This window comes from Epinephelus lanceolatus, chromosome 10, assembly GCF_041903045.1.
Source record: "Epinephelus lanceolatus isolate andai-2023 chromosome 10, ASM4190304v1, whole genome shotgun sequence".
Classification (NCBI taxonomy): domain Eukaryota; kingdom Metazoa; phylum Chordata; class Actinopteri; order Perciformes; family Serranidae; genus Epinephelus; species Epinephelus lanceolatus.
The window spans coordinates 20,780,610-20,807,468 of record NC_135743.1 but is presented as its reverse complement, the minus strand read 5'-3'; the positions used below and the strand labels follow the sequence as shown (position 1 = coordinate 20,807,468).

Here is a 26,859-nt window from a genome sequence, read left to right as displayed (position 1 = left end):
GATTCTTTATTTTTACATAAATGCATAACATCAACAAACATTTTTTGATTACAGCATATCTGAGTGAAGATGTTGGAAAACAATGGAACATTTATTGCTGCAGTTTACTGCTCTGCCAGCATCCACGCCTATGGCAATGTATCTGTGATAACCTGATATCAGCTGATAATGTTGGCCTGCTGATGTATTGGTCGGGGTCTAGTGCACAGGGAAACAATGTGTACATTACCCTGTTTATTCAGTAGTGCAAGGCGAGTTTGCTCTTTGTAATCTGCTGTGCTACATAGTAGATAATGAAGGCGTACAAGGTATCACAACCAAAACACATTAATCCACAGTCATCCACCCATACACTACATCTCGTTTTAGTGAATCTCAGACTCCACAGATTTCTCCTCACTGACTTTGTAGGCTATAATAAAGCTGCAGATGTTGTGCATACTTTGTATTCAAGATGAAAAAGTTGTTGGTGGACATGTTTGTGGGAGCGGCTTCTAAGCTTTGGCCCTCTGGGAAAGTGTTTCCCATGGCATCAGTTGACTGACAGCTATGTTGCCAGGAGACTTGGTACACTGCTAATTGAGGATCTTTATAATGTATGGACAGAAAAAGAAACAAGGCACATTTTCCCTTTTTCTTGTTTTAATTAGTATGTCCCTTTACAGCATTTGACATTCAGGAGGACAGATTGTGCTTTTTCCCCTACTCAGAATATGAAATCTAGTTAACTTATTTTACTAACTGATTCCACTAGTTGTTACCTTAGACAAAAAAAAAAGGTTGTAGCCACCATGACTTCACCTATTGGTCTGTGTACTCCCATTTTAAAACCTCGAGTTTGTTTGAGGAACGTTTTCGCACCTCCATGTCTCAGATGCAGGTGCGTTGAAAAATATGACTTAAGTCTTTGAACAGAAAAATCCCGCACACAGCTCTTACTCAGCTTCACAGTATATTAGTAACTCTAACGTTTTGCTCCTCTTGGACCTTCGTCAAGAGTGTGCCAAAAGGAACTCTCTTGACGAAGGCCCTGAAGGACTGAAACATCAGCATTACTAATAAATTGTGAAGCTGAGCAAGAGCAGTGTGCGGGATTTTCTGTTTAAAGCCTGGAGTTCAGCATTTTGGCTGTCGCCATTGTGGGTTTTTTTTGGAGCTTGAAATCAATGTATTTAGATGAGTGGGTGGAGCCTTGATGGAGCAAGGGATGGGTCTGACTGAGAGCCTGAGGACACTATCGGCAGACGGCCTGTCACTAAAGTGGCCACGCCCTTAATTATGCGTAACTTTAAGCCTTAATAACGTCTAAATAGTTGAGTTATTAAAAGAAAATCACCCCCAGTAAAATTGTCATGAATGTTGAAATTTGCTAGAGACCAAAAATGTCTTTTGTACCAGGCTGTAAACATGTATATTTCTGCTGTAAAGTTCTGCATTTTAACATGGGAGTCTATGGAGATTGACCCAATTTTAGAGCCAGCCTCAAGTGGCCATTAAAGGAACTGCAGTTTTGGGCACATTGTCCTTGGCTTTGTTTTTCAGCCCTGGAGGTTGCTGCTTAGTCATTACATGGTAATTCTACTCACACTGAGTCATTGGCCACACTGTAAGCATCACTGAAGCACTGGTGAACATTATAAACAAGGTTTTGGATTCATATGTTAGAATATAAGAGGATAACTCAAGAAAAAACTCCAAGAAAACTAGGACCACTTCCCACTCCTCATCTACTTTAGCTTATGAAAAGTTGATTGAGTTCACTCAATGAACTCTTTGAAACTTAGAGATGAGGAGAAGGGAGGAAATATTTCACCCTAACTGCGAGTCCATGCTGGAGCATTTAAGGTGCAGGCAGATGAGGAACTTGACAGCGAGTCTCTGATAATGCACTCTGGGGGCGAACCTGCTGTCAGAGCAGGTTTTGTCCCGCTGCACGTAATGACGGTCCTGGCTTGCACAGCTCTGCATCTGCTGGCACTGAGGCAGCGACACCTGCCTGGAGATCACAGCACACCCAAACTGGGCTTGGTGCTTCACTCGTAGCAGGCTGTGCTAGTGACAGGGTTATAAAAGCATGGGTTGTGCTGAGATCCTGAGGGGCTTCATAGGGATAAATTGCCACTGTAGAATGCAAGGCCAGGAGAAATAAAAGGGTCAGAGAAAAACACAGAGACATGCATTATCTTTATATCAACAAGGAAGAAGAGTGCGTGACCTTGACCAATTCATGTGACTTTCAGTTTTGTATTGTACACACGGGATTTGCTGTGGGAATTTTCTTTGCTGATCATGATATTTAATGTGTACAGAGTTCTTATGTATGGGGGGTATTGATGTCATTTGCTTCTTCATCCTCTGAATCCAAACTATCATGACCTGGTGAAGAAAGTCACATTACAGCAGAGCGTGGGATGGCAGGACACGAAAGTGACGCCATCTTTCGTTATCATCACCACCAAATTTTTGTCCTTCCCTTCTCGGATTAGAACAAGTTCCCCTCAGTGGGTATGAGCGCATCATCAAGCTTCTGCAGTGGGATTAAAGCCAAGATGATGAAAAACTGGTTGCAAAATGTATGACGAAGCAGGAGGATTATGAGGGATTGTACTCTGTTCTACTGTAACGATTCAATCGCTGGCTGATGGATACAAGGTCGAGGTTAAAATTTGCTGTAGCCGGATAAAGCCCCCCCTCCCCCTAACCTCCTCATGTTGTCTTATCTTGGTGTTTTGTACCGTTTGGTGTTTATGTAATCTATGATCACTGATCAGTCTCCAGTGACGTATTGCTGGAGTCACTCTGACGATGATGTCTTTGGAACTTGAGACATGCCGTTTGGTGTGTAGTAATCAGTGTTTGGCAGTTTTAATCACAAGCAATTCCTGCCAAGCTCTTAAGCTGGTGGCAGTATAAGGGAGCAGATTTAGCTTCATTCACTTATTTTAGGAACTATTAATATACAGTCCTTTTTTTAGCTTTGCCTCGTTGCAGTCTCTACTCTCAGCCTGAATATTTCACCGAGCTAAAAAAGTCTGGCAATAACTCCTCCCTAGAAGTGCTAACACATCCACCCGCTTTTCATCCATCATCTTTGAAACTGTCCAGCGTGACTCATCAGACTTCCACAGTCTTCTCAGTGACAGCCGCCCAGATTAAAACCCCCTCAGACCCCTGCCTGCCAGGTGTAAAGGAACATTTAGTTTTTGTCTCCATGCTCATTTATCATTCGCCAGTAGCTCTTCTGATATTTCCTTTTTGTGCTCCATGAAGACATGCAGTTGTATTTACATTTCAGAATATCCTCTGTCTAGATTCCTGCAGCTCTCAGACCTGCTGTTGTCCCGCTCCTTCACACGTTAGCAACACACAGAGCAGAAATGTTTTTGTTCCTGCGGTGAGCCCTGTACCTTGAAGCATTAGCACTGGTTCTGGGAGTGTAGCAAAGACTTAACAGCAGAGCATGTTGACCTCTGCAGTAGTGTCTCTTAAACTCATGCACATGAGCTCCCTGTTTCTCTGTGTCATTCCGCGCTCAATCTGTGCCTGCGGGAAGTGCTTTTCTCCTGTCTCATTACTGGGTATCCATAGCAAAGCACTGCCAGGTGAGGTTCAGGTTCTCCGTGGTGACTCTTGACTCGGAGCGGTGAGTGGAGGGAAGGCGGACGGTGGTGGCAGAATGAATAAGTAAAATTGCGTGAAATGAATTCCTTCTGTTGGTGTATCCTGCCGCGAGGGTTGGAAGAACTTTCCCACTGAGCCCGACAGTCTGGGCCACACTTCAGAGGTGGTGGTGGAGGGTTTGTGAATGCTGCTAACAGCCTCTGGTGTCCTGGAAACAGATGAGGGTGACACTGACATAAACAGAGGAATGGGTGAAGCAGTGAAATAGGAGCTGATACTGAGTAATGTGGACAAGTGTTTCAGGTTGCCTGACTGGCATTCCTCGAGGAAATATTGTGAGAAAGTTTGCATTTGCGCTGTAATTGAGTGTGAAATTGCAGGTGAGTAAGCAGGAGTCCCATTTAGTTTACAGTTTAGACAAGTGGTCTCTAAATGGGCTTTCTACAGATTGATTAGAAAAGTGGAATAGTTCATGTCTTTTCCTTAATTAAAATCTTCTTTTTAATAAGCCTTCAAATGCCAGAAGCTACAGTCATTTCTTTACTGCCTGTTAGAAATTAGACAGAGCTGTAATGTCCTCCAGACCAGCCATTCCAAGACGTGATGCGCAAAAGAGCATGTGCATATAAACAAATAGATGTACACACACACACACACACATATAGCTTTCTAACTCCAGGTTCTTCCCTCACCTTTGCACGCCTGCAGGGCTGAACAAATGATGCAAAGCGCCTGCTCTGTTTAGATGGCCGCTTTAATTTCTCCAGCTGACGGGTGCTCTTTGTCAACAGGTTATTACAGCTTCCCTAAATTGGTTGGGCTGCACATTTTTCTGTGTGCAGCTAGTGAGGTAGAAAGCTCCATTCAGGTAGAGATAACGTCTGGTGGACAGAATGGGAAGCACCGCCTCGTTTCATCTGTATAAGAAATCGGAGATTAAACTTGCAAAGTGGATTTCTGTCAAGCTTACCCCTGAAACCTCAGACTCAGAAATGAACGCATTCCTCACCCTGCTGACCTCTTATCCAACAAATGGTTTTATTAATTACAGAAGATATTTATTTTTCTATTTGTATACTTTTTAGTTTTAAACTTGAATGACCTTACGGTGAGTCGCATTGCTGCTGCAGCACCAAGGCTGAGTGTCTTTATCAACTGCCTAATCAGAGCCTCTAGCTTTAGCTGTCATCTCCAATCAGGTTTTGTGGGTTGACAGAGCATCAGATGTGTGATCCCCCCTCTCCTACTATGCTGCATGTCTGTTGATCAATGCAAGAGAGGCATTTGGGAGAGGGAGGAGGCGAGGGGTTCGATAACACTGTGTGCGGTGTGTAATCTCATCTGAGAGGCTGTCATATCAGACAGGGCTGCTGCACTGACACGCCACGCTCTCCCAGAGTGGCAAATTAGATTGCTGCAATTAGATTGACGTGTGTACTGCTCAAAGTCTGGAGCCTCTCTAATCATGTCTGGACAGTGTGCATTTTGTGTTTGTTTGTGATTCGATTAATGTGTGCGAAGGTGTGTTGATTGGCTCTTTAGTATTTGACACTTTGATAGTTTATTGGTGTCTCTTTTAAAAGCCATTCATCTCACATTTAAACCTATTTCCTTACTAAAGCATTCAGTGTGTGTGTGTGATGGGCTGTTTCTTTAGGTTCTTTTAAACTCTGCCACCTTAACTGCTCACCACCTCTGACTCACACATTACAGTGTCTCAATCACAGTGCTCCATGTACAGATACTTTTACCTTACTTTAAACCATAGCTTTTAACAAAAAGGAGTCTAATGTGAGGTTAAGCTTTCTTGTAGCACAGGTGATCATCATCGTCTAACTCACTGGTTCCCGACCTCGGGGTCCTGACCCCCATTACGGGTTGCCAAAGCCTCACAGGAGGTTGCAAGGCGTTCTTGAGTTAAGGGGTGTGGACAAGCGTTTTTGAAAAGTCTACAATAGACCTGTATCTTGTTATTTTTGAAGTTTAGATTATTGTTGAAAGATATAAACTCAAAATAATCTTACAGGATAAGGGCATGGCGAAGACGTGAACAAAGTCAATACACACAGAGCCTTCTCTCTCAGCTACACAGTCCCATCCTGCATTAGAAAACCACACAGTTAAACAGCCAAAGAGCCAAGTATCAGGAAGAAGTAGAGGTTTAAATTTCAGAAAAGTATACAGGCAATACAGACCAAATTGCTCGTTTTACACAAATCTGCAGTTACTGTGTTCCCAAACTGGGTTAATTGTACAGTTTATGAGTTGGTCTGTGCTGTTATTGTTATACACTGAATATATCCATAATACTGAAATATCCATAAAATACATCTCTTAGTCAGGGTCATCAGTTTACGCAATGATAGAAAAAAGGGGTCCCTTGAGAAAAAAGGTTGGGAAGCCCTGATCTAAATCACCATAATACTTAAAAAAATAATTGCACAAAACGTTAACACCAAGCAGTGCTCGGCCAGTTTATTTTTTATACAATTTTGGAGGCTTGCCTGAGTCAGTAGAAGAAGCGCTGAATTAAAATCAGCTCTCCTTAAAGCTCACTGCATCAAAATAAATTACAGTACCTCAGAAGTCAATGTGAGAGATTGGTACCATCTCCCTCTGACGAGTAATCATCAGCTGCCTGGTGCAACATGCAGAGACTAAACACTGATGGGCTCTGAAATAAAGGATTCCTGCTGTCCATGATTCTAGCCGAAGCCTCTGGCTCAGTCGCCTCTTCCTCATAATGCAACAAATTCATTTTGGCCCCGGCTCTAATGTGCCTTGATCTATCAATTCCCTTTCCTTTCCTTTGTCTTGCAAAGCAAGTGCTATCGCACTGGAAGGCACAAAGCGGCATTAGATGCAAGTCTTTTTTTGCGGGGCAGTTTGATTGTGTTATTATCATAATGACCAAAGTGGAGAGACAGAGGGGGGGCATAGAGAGGGGGGGTATGTGGGGTGAGACAGAGTGCAATCAGGACTGGTTGCCTCTAATCTTGTCCATGTGGTGCTTCACTGAGTGAAAGGGAGTGTAGTAGTGGTATTTATATGCACAGTACTGGTAGCCATGGCAGCAAGGCAGTCATACAGATGTATCCACAGAACAAGGAAGGATTCCACCTAAATTTTTGGACACACAGTACTGACAATATGGACAAACTGTTGTACAAAATGTTCTTTTTCAAATGAACGTCAGCAGTAAATTCAAAATGTGTCTTAACTGAGTCATCAGGTGTGACAGAAAACTAGATAAAAATTAAAAAAATAAACAGAAATATGAGGTTTTCAGTTGGAGTAGGATTATATTACATGATTTAAAGGTCCAGAAAAAGTTCTAAAAGGACCTTGTGGTCAGATGATTACATGTAACCACTGCAATGTAACCACCTGGCCGGCCATTTGTGCACCTTCAATTGCGTCTACTTTTCTAAAGCGGATTTATTCTTGTGCATCAGCTCTATGCAGAGCCTACGCTGTAGTCTATGCAATATGTAGTTACATATCTTAGGAGTTGTACGTCAGGCTACGCCATAGGTACGGCGTTGATTCAACACAGTATAAATCCGCTTTAGTGTCCGACAAAATTATGGGAGGATTTATATAGTAGAAGACCTTTGTGTTAAAGACTCATATCCTTTTTGTTGAACTAGAAATAACCTTGAAATGGCCGTCGCCGAACCCACCAAACTCCATTTAAAAAAACAGTAATTTTATTATCATGAAACACACTTAATTCAAAGTTAACAGACACAAGACAAAACTCACAAAAGCTCTCTTAGTTTGTCTTTACACTGTCCAAACAATCAACAACTCTGGTTAGTTCGAAATTAACCCTTAATTCACCCAGCTAGAAGTAAAATAAGTTAGCTCTATACACGCTTAAATTACTAGTTATTTAGATGTCTGTGAGCTGCCCGGTGAGGTTGGTGTTAGCGATTTCTAGGCTGTTTCTGTTTCAACAAAAATAATCTTACTCATTAACAAAAAGGTCTATTGCTGTATGAACTCTTTTTATAATGTTGTCAGACACTTGAAATAACAATCTCAGGCTGTCAGTGGCATAACAAGCACTTTTAGTGGATGTAAATTGATGGTGCACAAATGCCCTGAGTGGTTACATTGCAGCCTGTCAGCAGCACTCTGGCTCAATACTTGACCAATTTTGAAAATTGTTGTTCAGTTAGTCACTGAGACACAAAAACATGGGAAAAATAGGGTCTAGATTTTGATGTAGGGGAACTTTAAATTTTTCTTAGTGACACACAAACAAACAGTACGGATGTTTGGGATGTTACAAGTCAGTGTTCCAGCAGCCTGCATCTGGTAAATTTTCTGCCAACTCACTGAGCCGTCTTACCTACCTTCATCATCCGCTACTCTTGTCTGGACAGAGGTCCTACATCAATGTCTCACGCACAACACAGCTATGCATATTCCTTGAAGCAGGGTCAGCTTACCTTTGCGTTATGATTTACGCAGTGCTACTCAGTAAACAGACTTCACCAGACAGCTCTGTCTCATGTGCCTGTCACCTGCTCTTCCAGGCCCTCTTTAGATACACCTCTTATTCTGTAGGATTACTCAAGATTAGATATCCTTAAAGGCTGATTGGAGAATGTGAAATGCGTTGGAATTTGTCCAGCGTAAAGAGAACAAATTGTGCAGTCTTGAGTGAAAGCAAGGATTCAATTGAACAGGTCTAATGAGCCCCACGTATGCTCTCTTGTTCTGTGAAGTAACTGGTAGAGCAGTCTTTACAGTGATAATCAGTGGGATTAGTTCTCCCCACTTACATCTTGTAGCAAGGACAGGATAGGATCTGGAAGTAAGGATCTTGTATTTGCAGCTGCAGAAGAAGGTCTTAGTGCGAGTTCCCAGCGATAGTGGCACTGTCATCTTCTGCTTTCTTATCTCTGGATGGATGCCACACTGTTTTGGGCCCTGCAGTCAGAGATACTTTGGGGTTTGTTGGGATGCCTACAAACACAAGCAGCTGAAAGTGTAAATTGACAAATTTGGGTTGAAGCCCAAGTAAACAAGTCTGCATTACTTTGGTGGCATCTCACTTGTAAGGCTGCGCTAAAAGACTTTATGTAATGTTTGTAAAGGATTTTACTTTTTTAATGTTTTTTGGCAAAGATATGTACAAGAGATTTAAGAACATGTTACATGTTGAAAATCTAGTCATCCAAGTGCCATCAGAGCTATAGTTGGTAACTTTTTATGAAAATAACTTTCACTGTCACTGCTTCCACACATTGGTACATGAGACAGATAATCTGCAGCTGAAGGAAAACAACCATCAGAGCCGAGAAGTGTCTAATGCAACTGTCAGTTATGTCAATCACTGCTCATGAACTGCGGTCAAACGGTCAAACTATGCAAATATGAATCAGGTTTGTGTTTTTGTGTCTTTTTCTTGCCTTGAATGTTTCCTGAAACTTATTTTAGTGCACTGTTTAGCTGTAAAATGAAAAAGTTTGCTACGACTTGGTGGTGATACTTTGCCTTGGCTTGACTGTCTTTAACATGGCGGCCAGGTCAGGACTTTCACCCAGGAGACCAGGGGCGCGTTCCGACTCGCATGCTTTTTCTTTTTACTTTTAGTAGGTACTGCAGCTGCCCTTAAAAAGAATGTACTGTTGCATGTAGTATGCACACACATACTACCTTCTCATAACATTACACCCGGAACTTTGACTCTCTTGCTTTTATATCCATCACCTTGGAGATTAACAAACACCACTCACCGAGTTCGCCAGAGACGGAGACCAACTCGGAAAGCTCTGCTGTTGTTACTTTGCAATGTGTGTAGTTCAACATTAAAGTTATAACCGTACAGATTGTAGATTTTAACATGTTACCTCTGCATTTCTCTGTCGTTGTCATTTTCATATCTATATCCTACTTTTGTCTGTGATATTTCTGATTATTTTGTTTACTTAAACAATTAATATTCCAATTATTACAATTCGACTGGTCATGGGTCACTTGAATGCACTCATCATGCAGTCATTCATCACTGGGCCTTCTGAGAGCTGTCAATCAGCTGTCATTTGTTTGTGGCTCAGTTGATGTGACATATCGTCCTCTGTGCAGAGAATTGTGGGTCAGAATAGCCAGAAAACCATGCTGGCTTGTATACTGCAAAATTGGCATACTGCATTTGACTTACTATGTATTGGGACACACTAAATGTTTTTCTGGCATACTATATCGCATGATAGTACTGGTATTGGAACGTGCAGCAGGGTTAGAGTCCCATGTGAAACCAATATTTACACCCAACTATCATCTTATTCTAAACCTGACCATGCTATCTTGGCACCTAAACCTCAGGATAGTAAAATGTGAAACCGAACTAACAAAAACAACCTGAACAAGGTAACGACCATTAAATGGGCTAATAAGAGCCTTTTGATTCCTAACAGTAGGTGTAGCAGGACCCTACTGACCGTGCGTTCACACCAAACGTGATGGACGCAATGTCATCGCCCGTAACGCGAGTATCGCGTCGCTTGATCACAAATGTCACCTTTTTGATTATCGCTTCATCGCTTCAATTGCGATGACGCAACCCTCCTCCCGCAGTTTTCTTCACCTCCTGCTATTTTCTCGTCAACCATGGCTGAGTTAACTACCAGAGCTGCTCTTTATCTGTTGTGGACATCTGATTTGGATCAGAGACCCAAACGCCGCCGTGTCTGGGTTCACAATATCCTCCAGAAACGCACACAGCTGGCTGAATATCATCACCTCCTGCAAGAGCTGCGTCTGGATGACGGTTGTTTCCAGCGGTATTTCAGGCTGACGCTGACCCAGTTTGAGGACGTGTTGGCCCGTGTTGGTGCGAGGATCTCCCGCCTGGACGCCAACTACAGGTGCTCCATCCCAGCTGCGGAGCGCCTGTCCATCTGTCTCCGGTTAGTAGCTTATAATTTCTTTATGAATGGTTGGATATCAACATTGATTGGATGTTGCGGCACAGCGTCACATGATGTCGCTTGAAATGTTCAAATTTTTCAACTTCAAGCGATACACGCGATGAGGCGATGGACGCGTCATCGCTTCATCGCATCGCTCTTATTGCCTGAAACGCGTCGCCCGACATCGCGTGTCATCGCGTCATTTACATTGATTTTGAATGGAAACTTGTGGCGTTCATCGCGTCCATCGCGCTTGGTGTGAACGCACAGTGAGGCTTATAACCACTGATATCTACCATTTAATGGGCTAAAAACATCCTGATAGGGTCTGTACTATATTTTAAAGGTCAGAAAAATCAATCATTTTTTACCTAAAGTGTATCTCAGCAAAACCAAATTTCATATTACTGGTTTGGGACTGAATTATTTCCACATTCACAAATTATGTTGTTCATAGCTGCCTGCCATTACGACACACAGAAGTGTTTTCTGGTCTGACGCTGCCATTAACGTGAAAACGCCGTGGTTAGGGTTGTGTTAGGTTTAGCCACAAACACAGATTGTTAAGGTGTTAGGGAAAGTGTGTGGTTTAGGTTAGATTTACTACTTTGTATAGTTAAGGGGTTGTCATGATTACAGTAATAACCGCTTAGTTAACATTAAGGAGCAATTATGGTCATGGTTACAAGAAGCCAGTGTTTAAATATGCATGATTTAAAGCACATGCAGCTAATCTTCCCTCCTCACTTATTGATTATTCTGGATTCATCTGACATCTGCTCCTCCTTAAGGAGACGAAAGCTCACAGTTACATTCAACCCTTTTCAGCAGACTCCATCTGGATTGATGGACATGACATTTCTTTCACTCTGTTTCTCCCTGCCGTTTTCATGTTCTGCCCGCTAACCCTCCCTAATCCTGCTCCCTCTGAACTCACTTTCTTCCACCCCACTGCTGCTCTGTCGGCACTCTGCATCAAAAGTCCACTCACCTACAGAGTCATCTCCTTAGTGCACTTTATCTGCGGTGCTAACTGCGTGTCTTGAATAGCAAACAGCTAGATATCGTTAACATCACACAGAGACATCGGCTTACTAACCCTGTCTCTTAGGTGCCAGGTAGCATTAGCACTAACAAGATGCTCATTGCCCCGGCGATTGATAATTGGATACTGGCGACTACTAGTAACAGGGCAGTGTGATTAACGTGCATCTCAGCGTCTGCATCTATTAGATTCACTTTGATGATGTTCACAGCGTGACTTACTGACCACATGTTTAATACTTTATTCCTTTGGCTGTTTGTGCCGTGAGTCACAAGCTAAAATGAGATATATAAATATAGCTCTGCTTAAACTGCTGTTTTCCCATGGGTGTATTAAACACTCCATCTCTTAAATCATATTATTCTTATCTGGCTAACTATAGCATCTTTAATGTATTTAGTCAGTGTAATTCACGACGAACATTGGATGGCATTGGATGGCATATATTTTGCATGCACATCACACCGTATATGCTGGTTAACTGAAATTAGAGCAGAAACGTTGCCTCTGAACTTTTCCCATGAGGGATTAAATGAAGGAGTGGCTTATCCTAATACATATATATCAGTGGTGTGAGTGAAAGTGTGTAAGTGTAGAGAAAAAGAGAGCAAGAGACAGCGCGGCTCGTAATACCACAACACATAAACATGCTGCAGTGAGTGATTGATCATGTGGACTCAGGCCGTCTAATGTAACCCTCCCTGACCGACACTGACCGGCCTGTGACAGCCGTGATAAATGAACATCCACCAGCCAATGTCTTACTAATGGCTTTCTGTGTACTCTGCATGCCTACACACACACACACACACACACACACACACACACACACACACACAGTCTCACTTACACATATCACTCATTTCTGTGTGCACTTCTTACTTGCACATTTGTACACTCGATTCCTACTGTCTAACACTGATGCTTAAAGAACACGTGCATAGACATGGACACTTTGAGCAGCAAGAATGTAACTGAAGCAAGCTCATGTTAAACAGGCTTTAGATAACACATTAATATTGGGTAATTACTGTTTTCTGTCCTTGCTGTCTTCCTCTGAACTTGACCTGACCTGGCCCCAGAATCAGCTAGTAATACATGATTAGTTGATACTGTGCTCAACAAATAAAATTATCAAAACCAATTGACATGCTGTGATCCTGAGGTTCCTCGGGGTTGAGGGCCCCTTGCATAGTGGCCTGCTTTGCCAAATTGGTAATCCAAACTTGCTCTGTGGATGGTTCGTAATTATTTATGGTGTGATACTATAACTTGTATTTCCTGTATCTGTCACACATAGCTTTGGTCGGCTGTGAGCCCAGTAAATGTTTATCAAACCCAAGATGATGTAAACATTCTCAGTGGGTCCCTTTGTATTTCCTGTTGCAGTGTTTGTAGATGCAGTAGCTGACAAGGAATAAATGAGGACCAAAGCTGTTGCCCTAGCAACAGAATATCACCAAAGAGGTCTATACTCGATGTGAGTAGGGATGTCCCGATCTGATCTCAAGGGCATCAAGGCATTTATAACTGATCTGAATCGGCTATACTGAGCTATGTAGAGCTAGGGCTGGGCAATATAGAGACTGTGTATCAACTGGTTTATATGGATATAGGGTCAAGTTGCATTACATCACGCATACCAGGGTGCATCTCTCCTCTCTCACACTCCCCGCACAGCTCCGCCCCACTCACTCACTCACAAGTTCTCCAGCAACACTAAGAGAGACACAGAGCTGCTCCTCTGTTTAAAAAGAGCGACAACAGCAGAAAGATTTAAGAGAGGGTTTGTTATTTATACTTTATTTTATAAATGAATAAACAGCTTGGATGTAGGGGAGTTTTTTTTATTAATGCGTTGCAGAGCTATTCAGTTGTCAAGCATAGGCTCTACATTGGATTGATTTTAATAACTTTAATGTACTTGAAGTTTGCACTGTGCAGCTGTACTATCTAGGAAAATAGAAGTATAGGATCGGGACTCATTATTGGCAGACACTCAATGTTAAATGATTAGGATTGGGATCAGGGGCAAAAGAACTTGATCAGGACATTCCAAAATGTGATGCATCATTCTTGCAATGAGATGTGGGTCTTCCCATTCATTAGTATTTGTTCAATCATTATCTGATGCATCTGTCTGTAAAAAAATATTGTGTGTGTTTGTTATTGAGCCTTATAGGCATTAAGAATTCTGCTAAATATACTATAGATGACATTGGAATGCATAAGAAGACCTTAAAGCCATGTCAGCATGTGCATGTTTATCAGTCTTTAGTAGAACACACCTACTGCCCCGTGCTTCAGTAGATCCCTCAGGGCTCCTTTCATTTGTAGCAAAGGGCTACAGAAATAAATAGGGTCTTAGACCATGGAAGCTAAAGGAGAACACCATGATGGATTGATCCGCTCCATCTCTCCTCAGAGTCAATCAATCATCTTAGCTTTGGTGCTGTTTTCAATAGGAATTTTCCACAGTCGGCTGCTTTCCCTGCAGCCACAGAGAGCTTCCTCTGGGGTTGGATAACCAGAGTGCATCAGATATCTGAATACCCTCCTCTTCTCAGTTGTCACCATCACTATTTGTCATCGAAAAGAGATAAGGCTGCCCAGTAAAGAAACTCATTTCCTTTATAACAGAGCCAAAGCTGAAGTTACATGTGAAAATATGCTTGTGTTTTTTTTTTTCTTCACTTTGTAAGATAATATGAAGTGGGAAGTCTTCCTGATATGATACACAGTCATACACTACATACAGTAAGTACTAGGACATGGCTTACAGCCTGGGCAGATGGTCCTCTAGAGTTATGTAGACTACATGTGTCTTGCTTCGGGCTAGCACTGCCCTCTCGCTGACGATATGAGGTGAACTGCCAGCAGGCAAACTACAGCAGATGAGCTTTCAAAGGGTGCGGATGTGTGGTAATCTGAATAGGCAAAGCCATGGCCAACCTTGCCAGCATTATAGACTTGGTATGGAGAACTGAAACAAAATAAGAAAAGCTAATGAGAAGACATTATTTTCTAGTAATGTAATATGGCTATATGAGTGATTTGCAAGGTGCAGAAAGCTTTATGCAGTGTTTCTTCGCCTCTGAGACTAATAATAGTACAGGATTTATGGCTGAAACATATGGCACTCACGTCTTACAGTCAAGCCAAGTCATTGATCCCTGTCCCACGTGTCCTTTGGCATCCTGGTTAACCTCATCATCTAATCCATGAGGCTACGGAGAGTAGGTGAAAGGTGGTGAGAATATTGTTCTCATGGTAATAATGCAAGAGCAGCTACATAATATATACACTATGGCTTGTAGAGTGGATGCTGATTAAGAATGAAAAGCCTTGAGAGGCTGAAAAGAGTGCAGTTGTTCATGGAAGCTTGCTAAACAAACCCACTGACACTAAAGAAGTTTGTTCATTCAGAGTTGTTCAAATCACAGCAGACAAGCTGCAGTTCAGCTGTGCACCGTTTGACTATAATGACAACATTTAAGTACGAAGGAATTAGCCAAGATTTGCTGTTTTTATTACCTTTTCACTGTTTTGAATTAAATATCATTGGCATTTGGACAAATGGTTAAAAAAAAGAAGCAAAGTGAAGATGTCGCGTTGCGTTTTGGGAGCTTGAGGTTGGCATTTCCCACTATTTTCTGACATTTTATAGACTAAGCAATTAACTGATTAAAGTTAGTTGAACCTCTACATAATTTTATGCAGTAAAGCAGAATCTGTAAAGAGTTTTTTCGCCCAAAGGTATCATTACAATTTGCATATTTGGTGAGCTTTAATAAAAACTCCTGATAAAAACCAGAGACTTTGATGTGCCAGGTTGCTGCGTGGTTGCGTCAGATCAATCCAGCCGTCTACTGTAAATTACGTTATTCTCAGGGATGAACATAAAGATTTTGCATCACTTCTCATTTAACCAGGTCAGCTTCCACACGTTTTTTTTTTTCTCCAGTAATCTTCAACGTGGGCCTGCGAGCAGTTTGAGTCAGTCTATTTAGTCACAGTTTCTCGTTATTAAACTTCCAAACCACAATTTGCCCTTCAACTCTTTTACAGTAATTCATTAAGGGTAATGTTTATTTTTCCTTAGCGCCGAATTTTCTCTGGGAGGTTCAGATACATTTGCATAATATTTGGTCATATGAGAATGAAAATAGGCCATGCAATCTCTCGTAAGGCCACCACCCTGGAATAAACACCCTTTAGTGTTTCTCATTTAGTTTGTGAAAAGAAAAGAATAGCCTCAAATGAGATTCATAAAGACAGACATTGAGGCACACTGTGCAACTGTACTCACACACACACAGGTTTTACACACTGAGCTAATGAAGGGAACACATACACTGAGTGTTATCCAGGAGCAGCTGCTAAATGTTTTCTATAATCATTGTGTATCAGTTCTTTTTCTCCCCCCGGTGGTTGATTCCTGAACGACTTGACTTTCATGTTACAGTACAGTGACTGATGCTTTTTAGTTTGATGCTTTTATCTTGTTGAGAACACGCTTTTCATCTGGGCTATGCAAAGCTGTTTTATTACTATCATTCAGCATCACTGCAGCAATTACAGAAGCTCAGCATGTGAGGGACTTTAATGTTTTACAGTTTTTTTCATCACAGATGCTGTCAAGATACTTTTCAGAACATTAAAGCTTTGGGGTTAAATCTGAGCACTTATCTACCTTCCAAGAACTTATGTAACAGTCACGAAACTAATGAATTGTCAGCTATTTGTTGTATTCACTACTTTCATTCTTTTTATAAGTCTGCATAAAACCTCTCCAGTCTGACATATTTGATGTAAACACAAATCTGGTTTTAGCATTATCAAAAGTTTCTACAGAGAAAACACCATCTGGGTCAGTTCTTTTACCACCTCAGGGATTAGTGATTGAAGTACTACGGCTTAGCATTACTGTGATAAACTCTTACAAACAAATACAGCAAAATACATCGTGCTGTTAGCACTTTATCAGTTTGCAGCTTTCACGAAACAGCTAAAAGACATGTTAAGCAGGTGGGAGTACATGCAGAGGGAGAAAAGTGTTGTAAATGACCTGGGTGGAAAAAACAGGTGGTTACCAGCTAGTCTATGGTAGTTACACAGATAAGTTTCCCCAGTTTTCTTGACAATCTTTGGCTGCCTGCTGCAGTTTGGCAAGTAATCGACAGTTTCAAAAGTTTAACTTTTATGAACCTTGTGTACCCTGAAATACCCTAAAATAGTAACATTTGTTCCAAACTTCACCATTTAGCATATTTAAGCAGCTTACAAACAATAGGTGGTTTGTAACAGTGATTCCCAAGTGGTCCAGCCTATTCCAGCTGATATTGGGTGAGAGGCAGGGTACATCCTGCACAGGTTGCCAGGTTATCGCAGAGCTAACAAATAGAAACAGACAACCATTCACACTCACATTCACACCTACGGCCAATTTAGAGTCACCACTTAACCTAACCTGCATGTCTTTGGACTGTGGGAGGAAGCTGGAGTACCCAGAAAAAACCCAGGCTGACACGGGAAGAATGTGCAAACTTGAACCAGGAAGCCTCTTGCTGTGAGGTGACAGTGCTAACCACTGCAGCACCGTGCCACCCACACAAATGTCTAATAGAGTGATAAAGTGATGACATTTTATATCCCAAAGGTCAGCTTCACTGTGACATCATAATTTTCTGCTAAAATAATTTTCCAGCCATTATCCATCGCCATAACTCAGGAACAGAAGGGTAGACATTTGGTCAGATACTAAATTGTTGACTTTAATCTTGGGTGTCCATCTTGAAACTGCGCTGATTGTGTAGATCTTCTGTGCTGCTGGATTGAATATGTGTGAAGCATCCGTGTGTTAGAATATGTAGCTTCTTTGTGGCAACATCCATATTTGAAGAATTCTCAGCTGTCATGGCTACATATGAGCCTGGACAGACGTGGATATAAACTCTAACTGCAACTTGACAGGTTGGCAGAGGCATACAACTAGGGATGTCCCGATCCGATATTCGGATCGGTATCCGCCGCCAATACTAGCAAAAAACGGGCATCGGCATCGGATCGGACTGCATGGAAAAATGCCAATCCAAGAACTCCGATCCAGTTTTTCCAGCCAGCCCAGCGCTCCGCGAGTCAAGCAGTCGATACCAGTGATCCGCTCCAGTTCTTACTATCAATCCACCAGGCCAGCATGCAGACGGCAGACACACACGGAGGATAGGAAGAGTTATAAGAGATAGTTAACTGACTATTTGTTTTCTGCTCTGGTTTTTTGAGAGTGATATTTTTATTTGGTTTACACTCTTACTGTTTAAGTAAAGAGCACTGATGGCACTGTTTTGGGCACAATTAGTGAAATTGGAGCCATGGATGGACTACAAAAACACTATTAAAATAACTGAAAAGGAAAGGCTGCATTGTTTGTTAAATGCCAACAATGTCTTGTGGTGTTAATCTTTTTTTTATTTATTAGAGGAGCAAAGCACAAGTGTGTGGAGTCTTGCTGCTATTTTAATTTCATTGTTAGACATTTTATAGATTTCTTGTGTTGATCTATTTTCTATTTATTAAGGGGCCAAAGCAGCCAAAGCAAACCAGCTATATTTTTTATTTAATGTTAATGTTCAAATTTAAAGTTTGTTTATTTAACCCTGTTAACAATAAACAGGTCAGTTTCTCATACCAACTGTTGTGGCTCATTCTAACTAACCCGATTAAGTAGTTGTTCTTGTTAGAGTAATATTGCTTGATCAAACCTTTTCTAACATGACTTGACAACAAAATAAGTGAATATGTATAATACGCGCTTGGATCGGATTGATATCGGTATCGGCCAAAACTCAAGGCTGTAATATCGGTATCGGATCGGAAGTGAAAAAGCTGGATTGGAACATCCCTACATACAACCGCAGGGCGCTAATTCTAGTGACGTATGAATTGTCCAGAAACCACATGTGCCTAAATGTGATTTCATGTGAAATATGTGTGTTCACATGTTATATTAAAGGTGAAATTGATGTCTTTACATGTGATCTCGTGAAATATCTGAAAATAACATCTGTCTACAGTATGTGAATTTATTGGGTGACAAATCTGAAGTCTGAAATGTTTTTAACAGATATCATTCATTAACATTTTAAATGTCCTTCAGTTTGCTTACAGTTACATTATAATAGCTTATAAACCATCTGTATTTTTTAATTTTATTCCAATATTTTTTAAATAAAGTGTTACCCATGGAGTTTCTCCCGACGAATGTGTCTCTCTTTGAACAGGCACTAAATCAGTTCTCTTGTGTGTTTTGCAGGTGGCCTGAGAGGAGCCTCTATCATTGACTCTCTGGACACGCTGTATATTATGGGAATGATGGACGAATATAACGATGCCAAAGAGTGGGTGCAGACGAACCTGGACCTGAACTCGGTAAGAAACTCATTTTTCTCGTCTAGTTGACAATTTTATTTCCTATCATTTGCTTCTAACTTCCTTGAGAGCCTCGGTTAGCTCATGGGTAACCACTTCATTAACATAATGAAGTTTTCAGCTGTGGCGTTGCGTGCCAGATTGATTTTAAGGTGTGCTATTGTGCTTTAGCACCAACATTGTGTCCACTGAGTTTGACTGTTTTCCAAAGCTCAGGACATTCCAGCAGAAATCAAAAGCTTCCTGTGTGGGCGCTGGCCACGCCGTGTTACCGACTGATGGGATTCTCTGCTCCTCTGAAAGGTTTCTGTGGGGCAGAAAATGTGATAAATAAAAGAAAGAGAGGAGGGGAGGGGTCGAAGGGATGTTTTTTAGGTAGGGAGAAATTGAGGGGGCAAAAAGAGACCATGGCTCTTTCACTGAGCGAGTTCGTAATGACGGGGTCCGGAACAACTGAGTGTTGCCAATTCTGCTATCATGTTGGGATTGAGTGGAAGCTGGAGAGACTGCCAACCAGGACAGGTTTTTGTGTGGTTTGCTGGCAGCTAACAGTCAAGTGACAGTTTGTTGGTGGTTTCTGTAAATGAGAGGGGTCATTTCGGAGCCACCCTATGTCACATTTTCCACCAGTTGTAATAAAGTGTGGTTAACGTGATGGCATGTAATTACACAAAGCTTACAAATTGGACTGTGTCATTATGACTGTCAACGTCATGCTGTAGACGCTAGGCAATAATTACACTAATTCACTGGCTGTTATGATAGGGTGTCACATGGCTCTACTTAAAAAGATTTGTTTGCTGACAAACTTTGCCTCAATTAGGATTTAAAACAGTTATTTATTTCAGGTAAATTGTTAAGAAAACAATCCTGACTGTATTTGACATGTGTGGCATGTGTGGCATAATGCACATGGTGCCCCCAGTACATTTGAACAGCACACAACTGTGTGGAAAAGAGATGTTATCAAGCTAACAGTTGTGCACATATTTTTATTTCATATTTATTCCACTGTGGAGTAGCCCTAGTTTATAATTAGGGCTAAAAGACACTAACAGTGTGTTTATGATGTGCTTTTATCTTGTGGAGCTCAGCAACATCTTGGTCACCACCAGTTTCTAGGCAATAAAGAACCCACAGTAAGCCTTAATTTCACCCACACATCAAAGGAAACCTTCCGTTTTCAGCTACTGCATTTCCTACTCATGACATAAACCAAAGACTGTTTATAAAGATGGATGATGCATCTCCAATCTTCCACTGTACAAAAGTGAAGCCAGAATATCCCAAATATGGGCGCTGTTATCTTGCACTTGGGATATCAATTGGAGCCAGAGTCTGCAACACTTCGTCTTACCATAACAACAGAAACAGTCCATTTCCACTGACTTCCTGTTCCACATATAGTACTGTCCGAACAGTCGCAGTTTAAACACGTCCTTAATGTTATGAGTCGAGTTCTGCTATAATAATTTGTGGTTAGGTTTAGGAAAAACATCGTGGTTTGACTCTAAATAAGTACTTTTGTCACAAACGTTAGGCGATGTTAGTCATGTGACAGACGTCACATACATCACTAGCGTAGTATGCTATGCATCCTAGCAAACAATGCTACGTTATTACTAAAGAAGTCAACAATGACTTCGGGCCACAAATGTCAGTCTCCTGGGTGAAAGTCCTGTGTTTGTTTGACCCATCCACCAGCCATTCCACCCACTCTATCAGGGCTTCTTCAATCTTTAAACAACATTATGCTTAATTTTTTCCTTTTTCTACTACGTCACCTCACTTCCATCTCTGCACCTAAACTAATAACTAGGGTGCTGCCTTATAATATACATAATGGGTCATAATAAGCTGCTTCTACCATTTGCCCAAGTACACAGCTGTCATCCATGTCATCACACCCACTTTTTATAGCATCACCTAACTATTAAAACCAAACTTACCAGAAAGATGAACTCTTGAACATACATCAGTGTGATAGTAACTACCTAAAATGACAGAAACCATCTCTGGGAGAATCCGATTTGTCGTGAACTTTGATCTTTTAGTTTTGCCCGTGTCCCATCTGCTAACATGGAGGGGTGGGGTTTATGACATATACTACAGCTGGCCACCAGGGGGCGATTGAGATGTTTTGGCTTCACTTTTGGGGAGCTGTCATGTCATCCATCTCTATATACAGTCCACTGCACACACACACACACACACACACACACACATACATGCACACACTTCCACAGATACATATGCATAGTTAGAGGCAGACACTCACACATACACACATAAAGCTTTTCTGTCTCCCTGCGGCCGGTCCATCCCAGTGAATGCAGATTAACTTTGAGATGAGATGTAGTTGTTGGCTGTGGAGGCCCTCTCAGCCTGTGAGTGGAGTCAGCCAGTAATGGCAGCGGCCAACAAACAGCCACACTGTCACCAATCATAAAGACAACAAACACAGATTTAAGCTGCACTTTGTCATGGGTGTGATCTCTGCCACAATCTGTCATCTTCACTCCCTCGTGCCTTCACTGGTCTCTGGGGATCACATCCACCATGCTGCTACTCCCATCTTCTCTGGAACAATTAGACGTGACTTATGAGTGACAATTTAGGTTAATTCCCCAAATGGTTTGATATTTTAAGGGCAAATAATTTATATGTCTGTGTGTGGTGAGGCTGTCTTCTGTCACGCGAAACGTGACTCATGTCAGATTGTTTTATAATCTATTGACGACATCTTTGGTCATATCTGAGTATGAGCTTCTCTCATCTTCTCTGGAAATAAATCAGCCGGTTTCACAGTAATTCATATTTATCCATGCACATTTGTGAATTTGATATGGCAGTTTTTTTGCCAGCATGGTTAATGGAGTCTTGACTGATGTGTGTAAAACTGGGAGAGACAGGGGGAGATGTGAGGACTTTGTTACACACTGACACACACTCTCTCCTGCACTTCTACTCTGTACAGAGAAGTGGTATTTTTTTAGATAGTGAATAACTGGAACACCTCAGAGAGTCTGCAGTATACTCGACGAACATTTATGTGTCACAGGATATCATCATTTTGATACCGAACTGCCTTGTGCAGTTTGGACATCTACACGCCTGCTTGGGAACAAAAACATAACTCACTGTCTCTGTATATACAGATTGTCAGATGCACTTGGTAATGGTTCACCAGGCTTGCCAAGAGCCTAAGGAAATTTTCTGATGTCCTGATTTCATCAAAATAACACTTAAGGAAATACATGCAGCATAAGAGCAACTATGAGGGAAATGTAGCACTTGAAGCCAATAGATCTCTCATTATCTAAAGTCAAACTACAACTATTTTTACTTGTTTCCCATCAGAAAGATCATTTTATAGGAGGTGATTGTTATAATATAGTATAATAATATTCTCAGATGATAATGGGTGAGGTGTCGTACAAGTCAAACTACAAAAAAAGTCAGTAATATCTCTAAATTTGTACTTGGTTCACACAAGAGGTATAAACAACACTTGGTCAACCAAGGCCAACGTCATCATTCTCACCTTTGTCGATTTGAGGCATCTCTGCTTCATGCAGTGTGCTCCACTGAAGCAGAATCAGCAAAAACTTTGGAACAAGAAAAACAATTTTTGGGCCAAAGAAACTTCTCTCAGGGTCTTGGCGAGGTTAGAAAATCCTACTTGAGTACATGGGTCAGATATTTGTTATAAATCTGGTATTTGTGCCACAGGTCATGTCCCAGGAAGGCACGGCAGTGTTAGCCAACTTTTTGTCTTATAATATTGTATTGTCCATATTGTCTATTCTATAGAAAGGCACATGTTGTTGGATAAGGAAAAAGAAAGATGAATATACATGAACAGGGATCTTCATGCAATACACATTGTTTTTAATTGCATTACAAAGCCACCAGACACAGTCGCACTGCAAATAATAAGAGCCCCCAAAAAATCTTTCAACCCCTGTGCTCTCACCCAGATGCGCTCTCAGGTACTGAAATTTGGCACTGATTGATTTAACGTGAATGGGCACCCGGTAGCACAAGTGTAATTCGATCAGTACTCTTAAAAGTATGAGTTTGATGCCCAACTCTAATGCCTAGAGATTCCATTCCCTAGGTTTCAGTCTGTCTCCTCCCACCACATGGCTCAGACATCAGTAGGTGCTCATTGTGATCAGTGTTCACAAAACCTGTTCTTCCTGAATGAAACCAAACACTGCTTCATTCTCCACTTCCATTCTGATTTCAACTAATGAGTTCAGTAAGGCAGGAACAACAGATTTTTAAAACTGTGTGCCAAGTGAAAAAAAACTACATTTTTTTGAAATGCATCTTCATCATATGACTTTTAAACAAACAAGAAGCTCCTGATGCAGATCCTGACGAGCTGCTCAACAGACCGACTGGCCTGTTCTGGCGACAGAGCCAATTACAGAGGAAAAAAGAAGCTCCAGAATGTTTCCACCAGTGCTAGCTTTTGCCATATTTTCCCACAAGCTGTTGTTGCAAAAAGCTTGAAAAAGTAGTTGGCATTGAATCAGTCAGCTAACATTATGAGTGAGTCTGTCATGCTATATGTTGCTCTGTTATGAGGATCCTCTGTCAACAGTTTTGTCAGAGCTGTATGACTTTTCAGATGTGGTGAGATACTTGTCCTCTGGCTGGTCATCAGACTTTATCTCATTTAAGTAAGAGTAATGAAAAGTGATTAATGAGGACTTTAATATTGGATTGTATTCCCTCATGTTGCCTCCCAAATTTTATTACTCCTCTAGACCCCCCTTCCTCCTCCTCCTCCTCCTCTACCTTTTCACTCACTATTATTTTAACACTTTCCATATTGGTTAATGTCTGGTTCAGCACTTTTCTCTAATCGTCAGGAAATTTATTAGATTGGGGAGTGATAAAATGACACAATGGGAACAGATAACACTGATCATTTTACTCAAACCTTTTGTCTTTTAGGGCTTTCATCTACTTTCTTTCATTCTCTTGTGGTTAAAATACACACACATAAGTATGGCCAGATTTATCACTGTCTAATAGGTTACAGGGTTATTTTTGCACAGATCCAGCCTCAGTGTCTGTTCCCTGCGTTTTTGTAATGGAGGTTTTACTGGTTTGAAAGAGGAAAATGGGTTTAAAGTAATAACAGACAGAAGAGAACATCCTCAGAGTAAGAGTACAAAACACACATTACCTGCATTGTTAGAGGTCATGGACCTTTGAGATGACTCACTCCATAGAGGACTTAATCCAGCCACATGCTGTATGAAGGAGGGAAAACAGGAAATAACAACACAAGGGTACATGTACCGCTGAGACCATTATTTTTATTCCACAACACTACAAACTCCTATTAAGGGCTGCCGCTCTCAAGCTTGTGGTCATTCACTCATGGACGCAGAGATGCAAGTGTAATTTATAAGCTAGTCACTCAGCGGGGCTTATTGGTTCATCATAAGAAACATATTGTAAGATGTCGGTGAAGATTCTCAGTCATCCAGGTCATGGTAATCATAAATGCTATATTGTAGGCAACTGGACTTGCTTGCGTTTTGTAAGATTAAAAAAAGATTTTGTTCTTTGCAGCAATGTCTGTTTTGCTGAGCACACAGATGCCAGCGATGTAATTGTTAAGTAGCTTGTACAGCTTTTTGTGCTGGAACAATTAGTCAATAATCGATTAGCCAGATTAGAGTTGGCAGCTGTTTTAATGGTTGCTGGAACTGTCATTTATAGATGATGCCAAATATTCACCAGTTCTTTTGGACCTGCCTTTGGGTTCTTGACCTGTTAGACAGAACAAGTAATCTGAATATTACGACTCTGGAAAATTATGATGGATTATCTATCAATCAGTCAATCATTGATTTGTCACGTGAAGTCATTTTAAATGTATTTTTATTTGTTTATTCAACCTCCATTTAACCAGGAAATCCCATTGAGATTGCAAATCTCTTCTACAAGAGAGACCTGGCCAAGGTAGCAGCCAATCAAAACACATTTGAAATGCAACAAATTCATTCAAACATATGACACAGTAATCCACAATAAAACATTAACTATTCCAACAGTTGTCTGTGGCTCAGAGGTAGAGTGCGTCGTCTTCTAATCGCAAGGTCAGTTGTTCGATCCCTGGCTCCTCCAGTCCACATGTCGAAGTATCCTTGCGCAAGATACTGAACCCCAGATTGCTCCTAATGGCTGCTCCTGTGTGAGCGTGTTAAAAAATGAGTAGCAGGTGGCACCTTGTGGTAGCCTCGGCCACCAGTGTGTGTATGTGTGTGCAGGTCCATTACCATTACCATTACAAAACATAATGGCCTCATGAGGAAAAAAAGCACAAGTCTCTGTCACCACAGTCTTTATGATGTCCTTAAACTCATCAATGGATGTAAGTGTTTCTAATTTTAGATCTTTTGAGGATTGTTCCATGTCCACGGTGCAGAGCAGGAGAATACAGTTTTCCCAATATCTGTTAAAACCCGGGAACATTAAAAAGTAACTACTTGGAGGAGTGTAGCTGGCAACTACCACCTCTGACACACAGAAGGGTGCAGAGGTAGGCTGGAGTTTGCCCAATATTGCATTATACATAAAAATATACCAGTGCTGTTGTCTGCGAATGGTCAGTGATGTCCAACCCACCAAATCATAAAGAATGCAGTGATGATTAAGTGACTTTGCATTTGTAATAAAATGTAGAGATGCATGGTACACTGAGTCAAGGCTAGGTAAAATGGAGGAATTTGCTTGTGTATACATTATGTGAATCACACAGACTCATACAAGGTACAACTCCAGTAAAATCCTGTCAGCTCCTTGAACTAGTGCATTGTAATTTAGTCTTTTTTTTTGTGTCTCTTTTTACTTTGTAGGCTGCTGCTTTCATTGTCCATGTCCCCAGTTGGTTCTTGTATTCCAAGGTTTCTAGTTGTGAAATGAATGTGGAATTTAACTGTGGTTTTGGGGACAGTTGCTTCTGTTGTTTTACAAATGAAATCCACCCACAGACTTAGTGAACTCATTGACATCCTCAGTCACATTGACGGTCATGTCCTGGAACGAGCTTTAGACTCTGATCGGCTCCACCCGTGGCATTACTGGGGGCATGTGTCATAGTTTGTTTACAAATCCTGACCTTAACAAGATGGCTGCGTGGTTGTGTGGGCAGCAGCTCTGCTCAGTAGCTGCCTGTGAAGGGCGTATAACAGTGATGTAGAGTGTTTATTCCCCTCGTGGCAAAGGGCGAGCAGGATAGCATCTGTCATTCCCACTGTCACACCAGTCACCATAAAGTACACGTCTCCTCCACTTCTCTCGCCAGAGTCCTCTGCTCTGTCAGATCGGCATTTAGAGGAAGAGTCACCTGGTTAAATGCTGTCTGGTATTCCCGAATTTTTGTGAAGTTTCAGTGAAACAAAAGATTATTACAGTTACTGATCGCCTGTTAGAAACTAATGCAGCACGGAGGTGGTCCAGTATATCATCCAATGCCAGGACAATGGCTAGAAGGATGCTAGTGCGGCAGAAAAATCCAGTGCAAAGATGGTCTTGCTTGCACATGTGGTTGAGATTGTAGCTGATGCCCATCTTCTCCATCTCGCCTTGGTGTTTACTGATGTTTACATTTGAAAACCTTGACCTGGCCAGCTAGCAGTCGCAGTAGAGAAGTGTTTACAGACTGGTGAGTTCATTTCCTCATACCGATAAGCGACCTGCAGCCAAACACCACCACCTTTCAACACCAACCCGACAAGCACAACTTGCAAAATAGATATAGGAGCACAAATTTAGCACAAATTTAGCGGAGCTGACGGAAAGGTGACTAAA

At 41.5% G+C, this 26,859-nt stretch overlaps 1 protein-coding gene across 2 annotated transcripts in view; it reads left to right on the top strand.

Annotated features, from left to right (window-relative positions):
• Nucleotides 1–26,859, top strand: part of LOC117266098 (mannosyl-oligosaccharide 1,2-alpha-mannosidase IA) — a 260,952-nt gene that overhangs the window by 114,664 nt on the left and 119,429 nt on the right. For both annotated transcript variants that reach the window (XM_078171741.1, XM_078171740.1), the window contains exon 3: nucleotides 18,905–19,020. In XM_078171741.1, coding sequence (XP_078027867.1) covers nucleotides 18,905–19,020 — 116 coding nt within the window. The remainder of the gene's footprint in view (nucleotides 1–18,904; nucleotides 19,021–26,859) is intronic.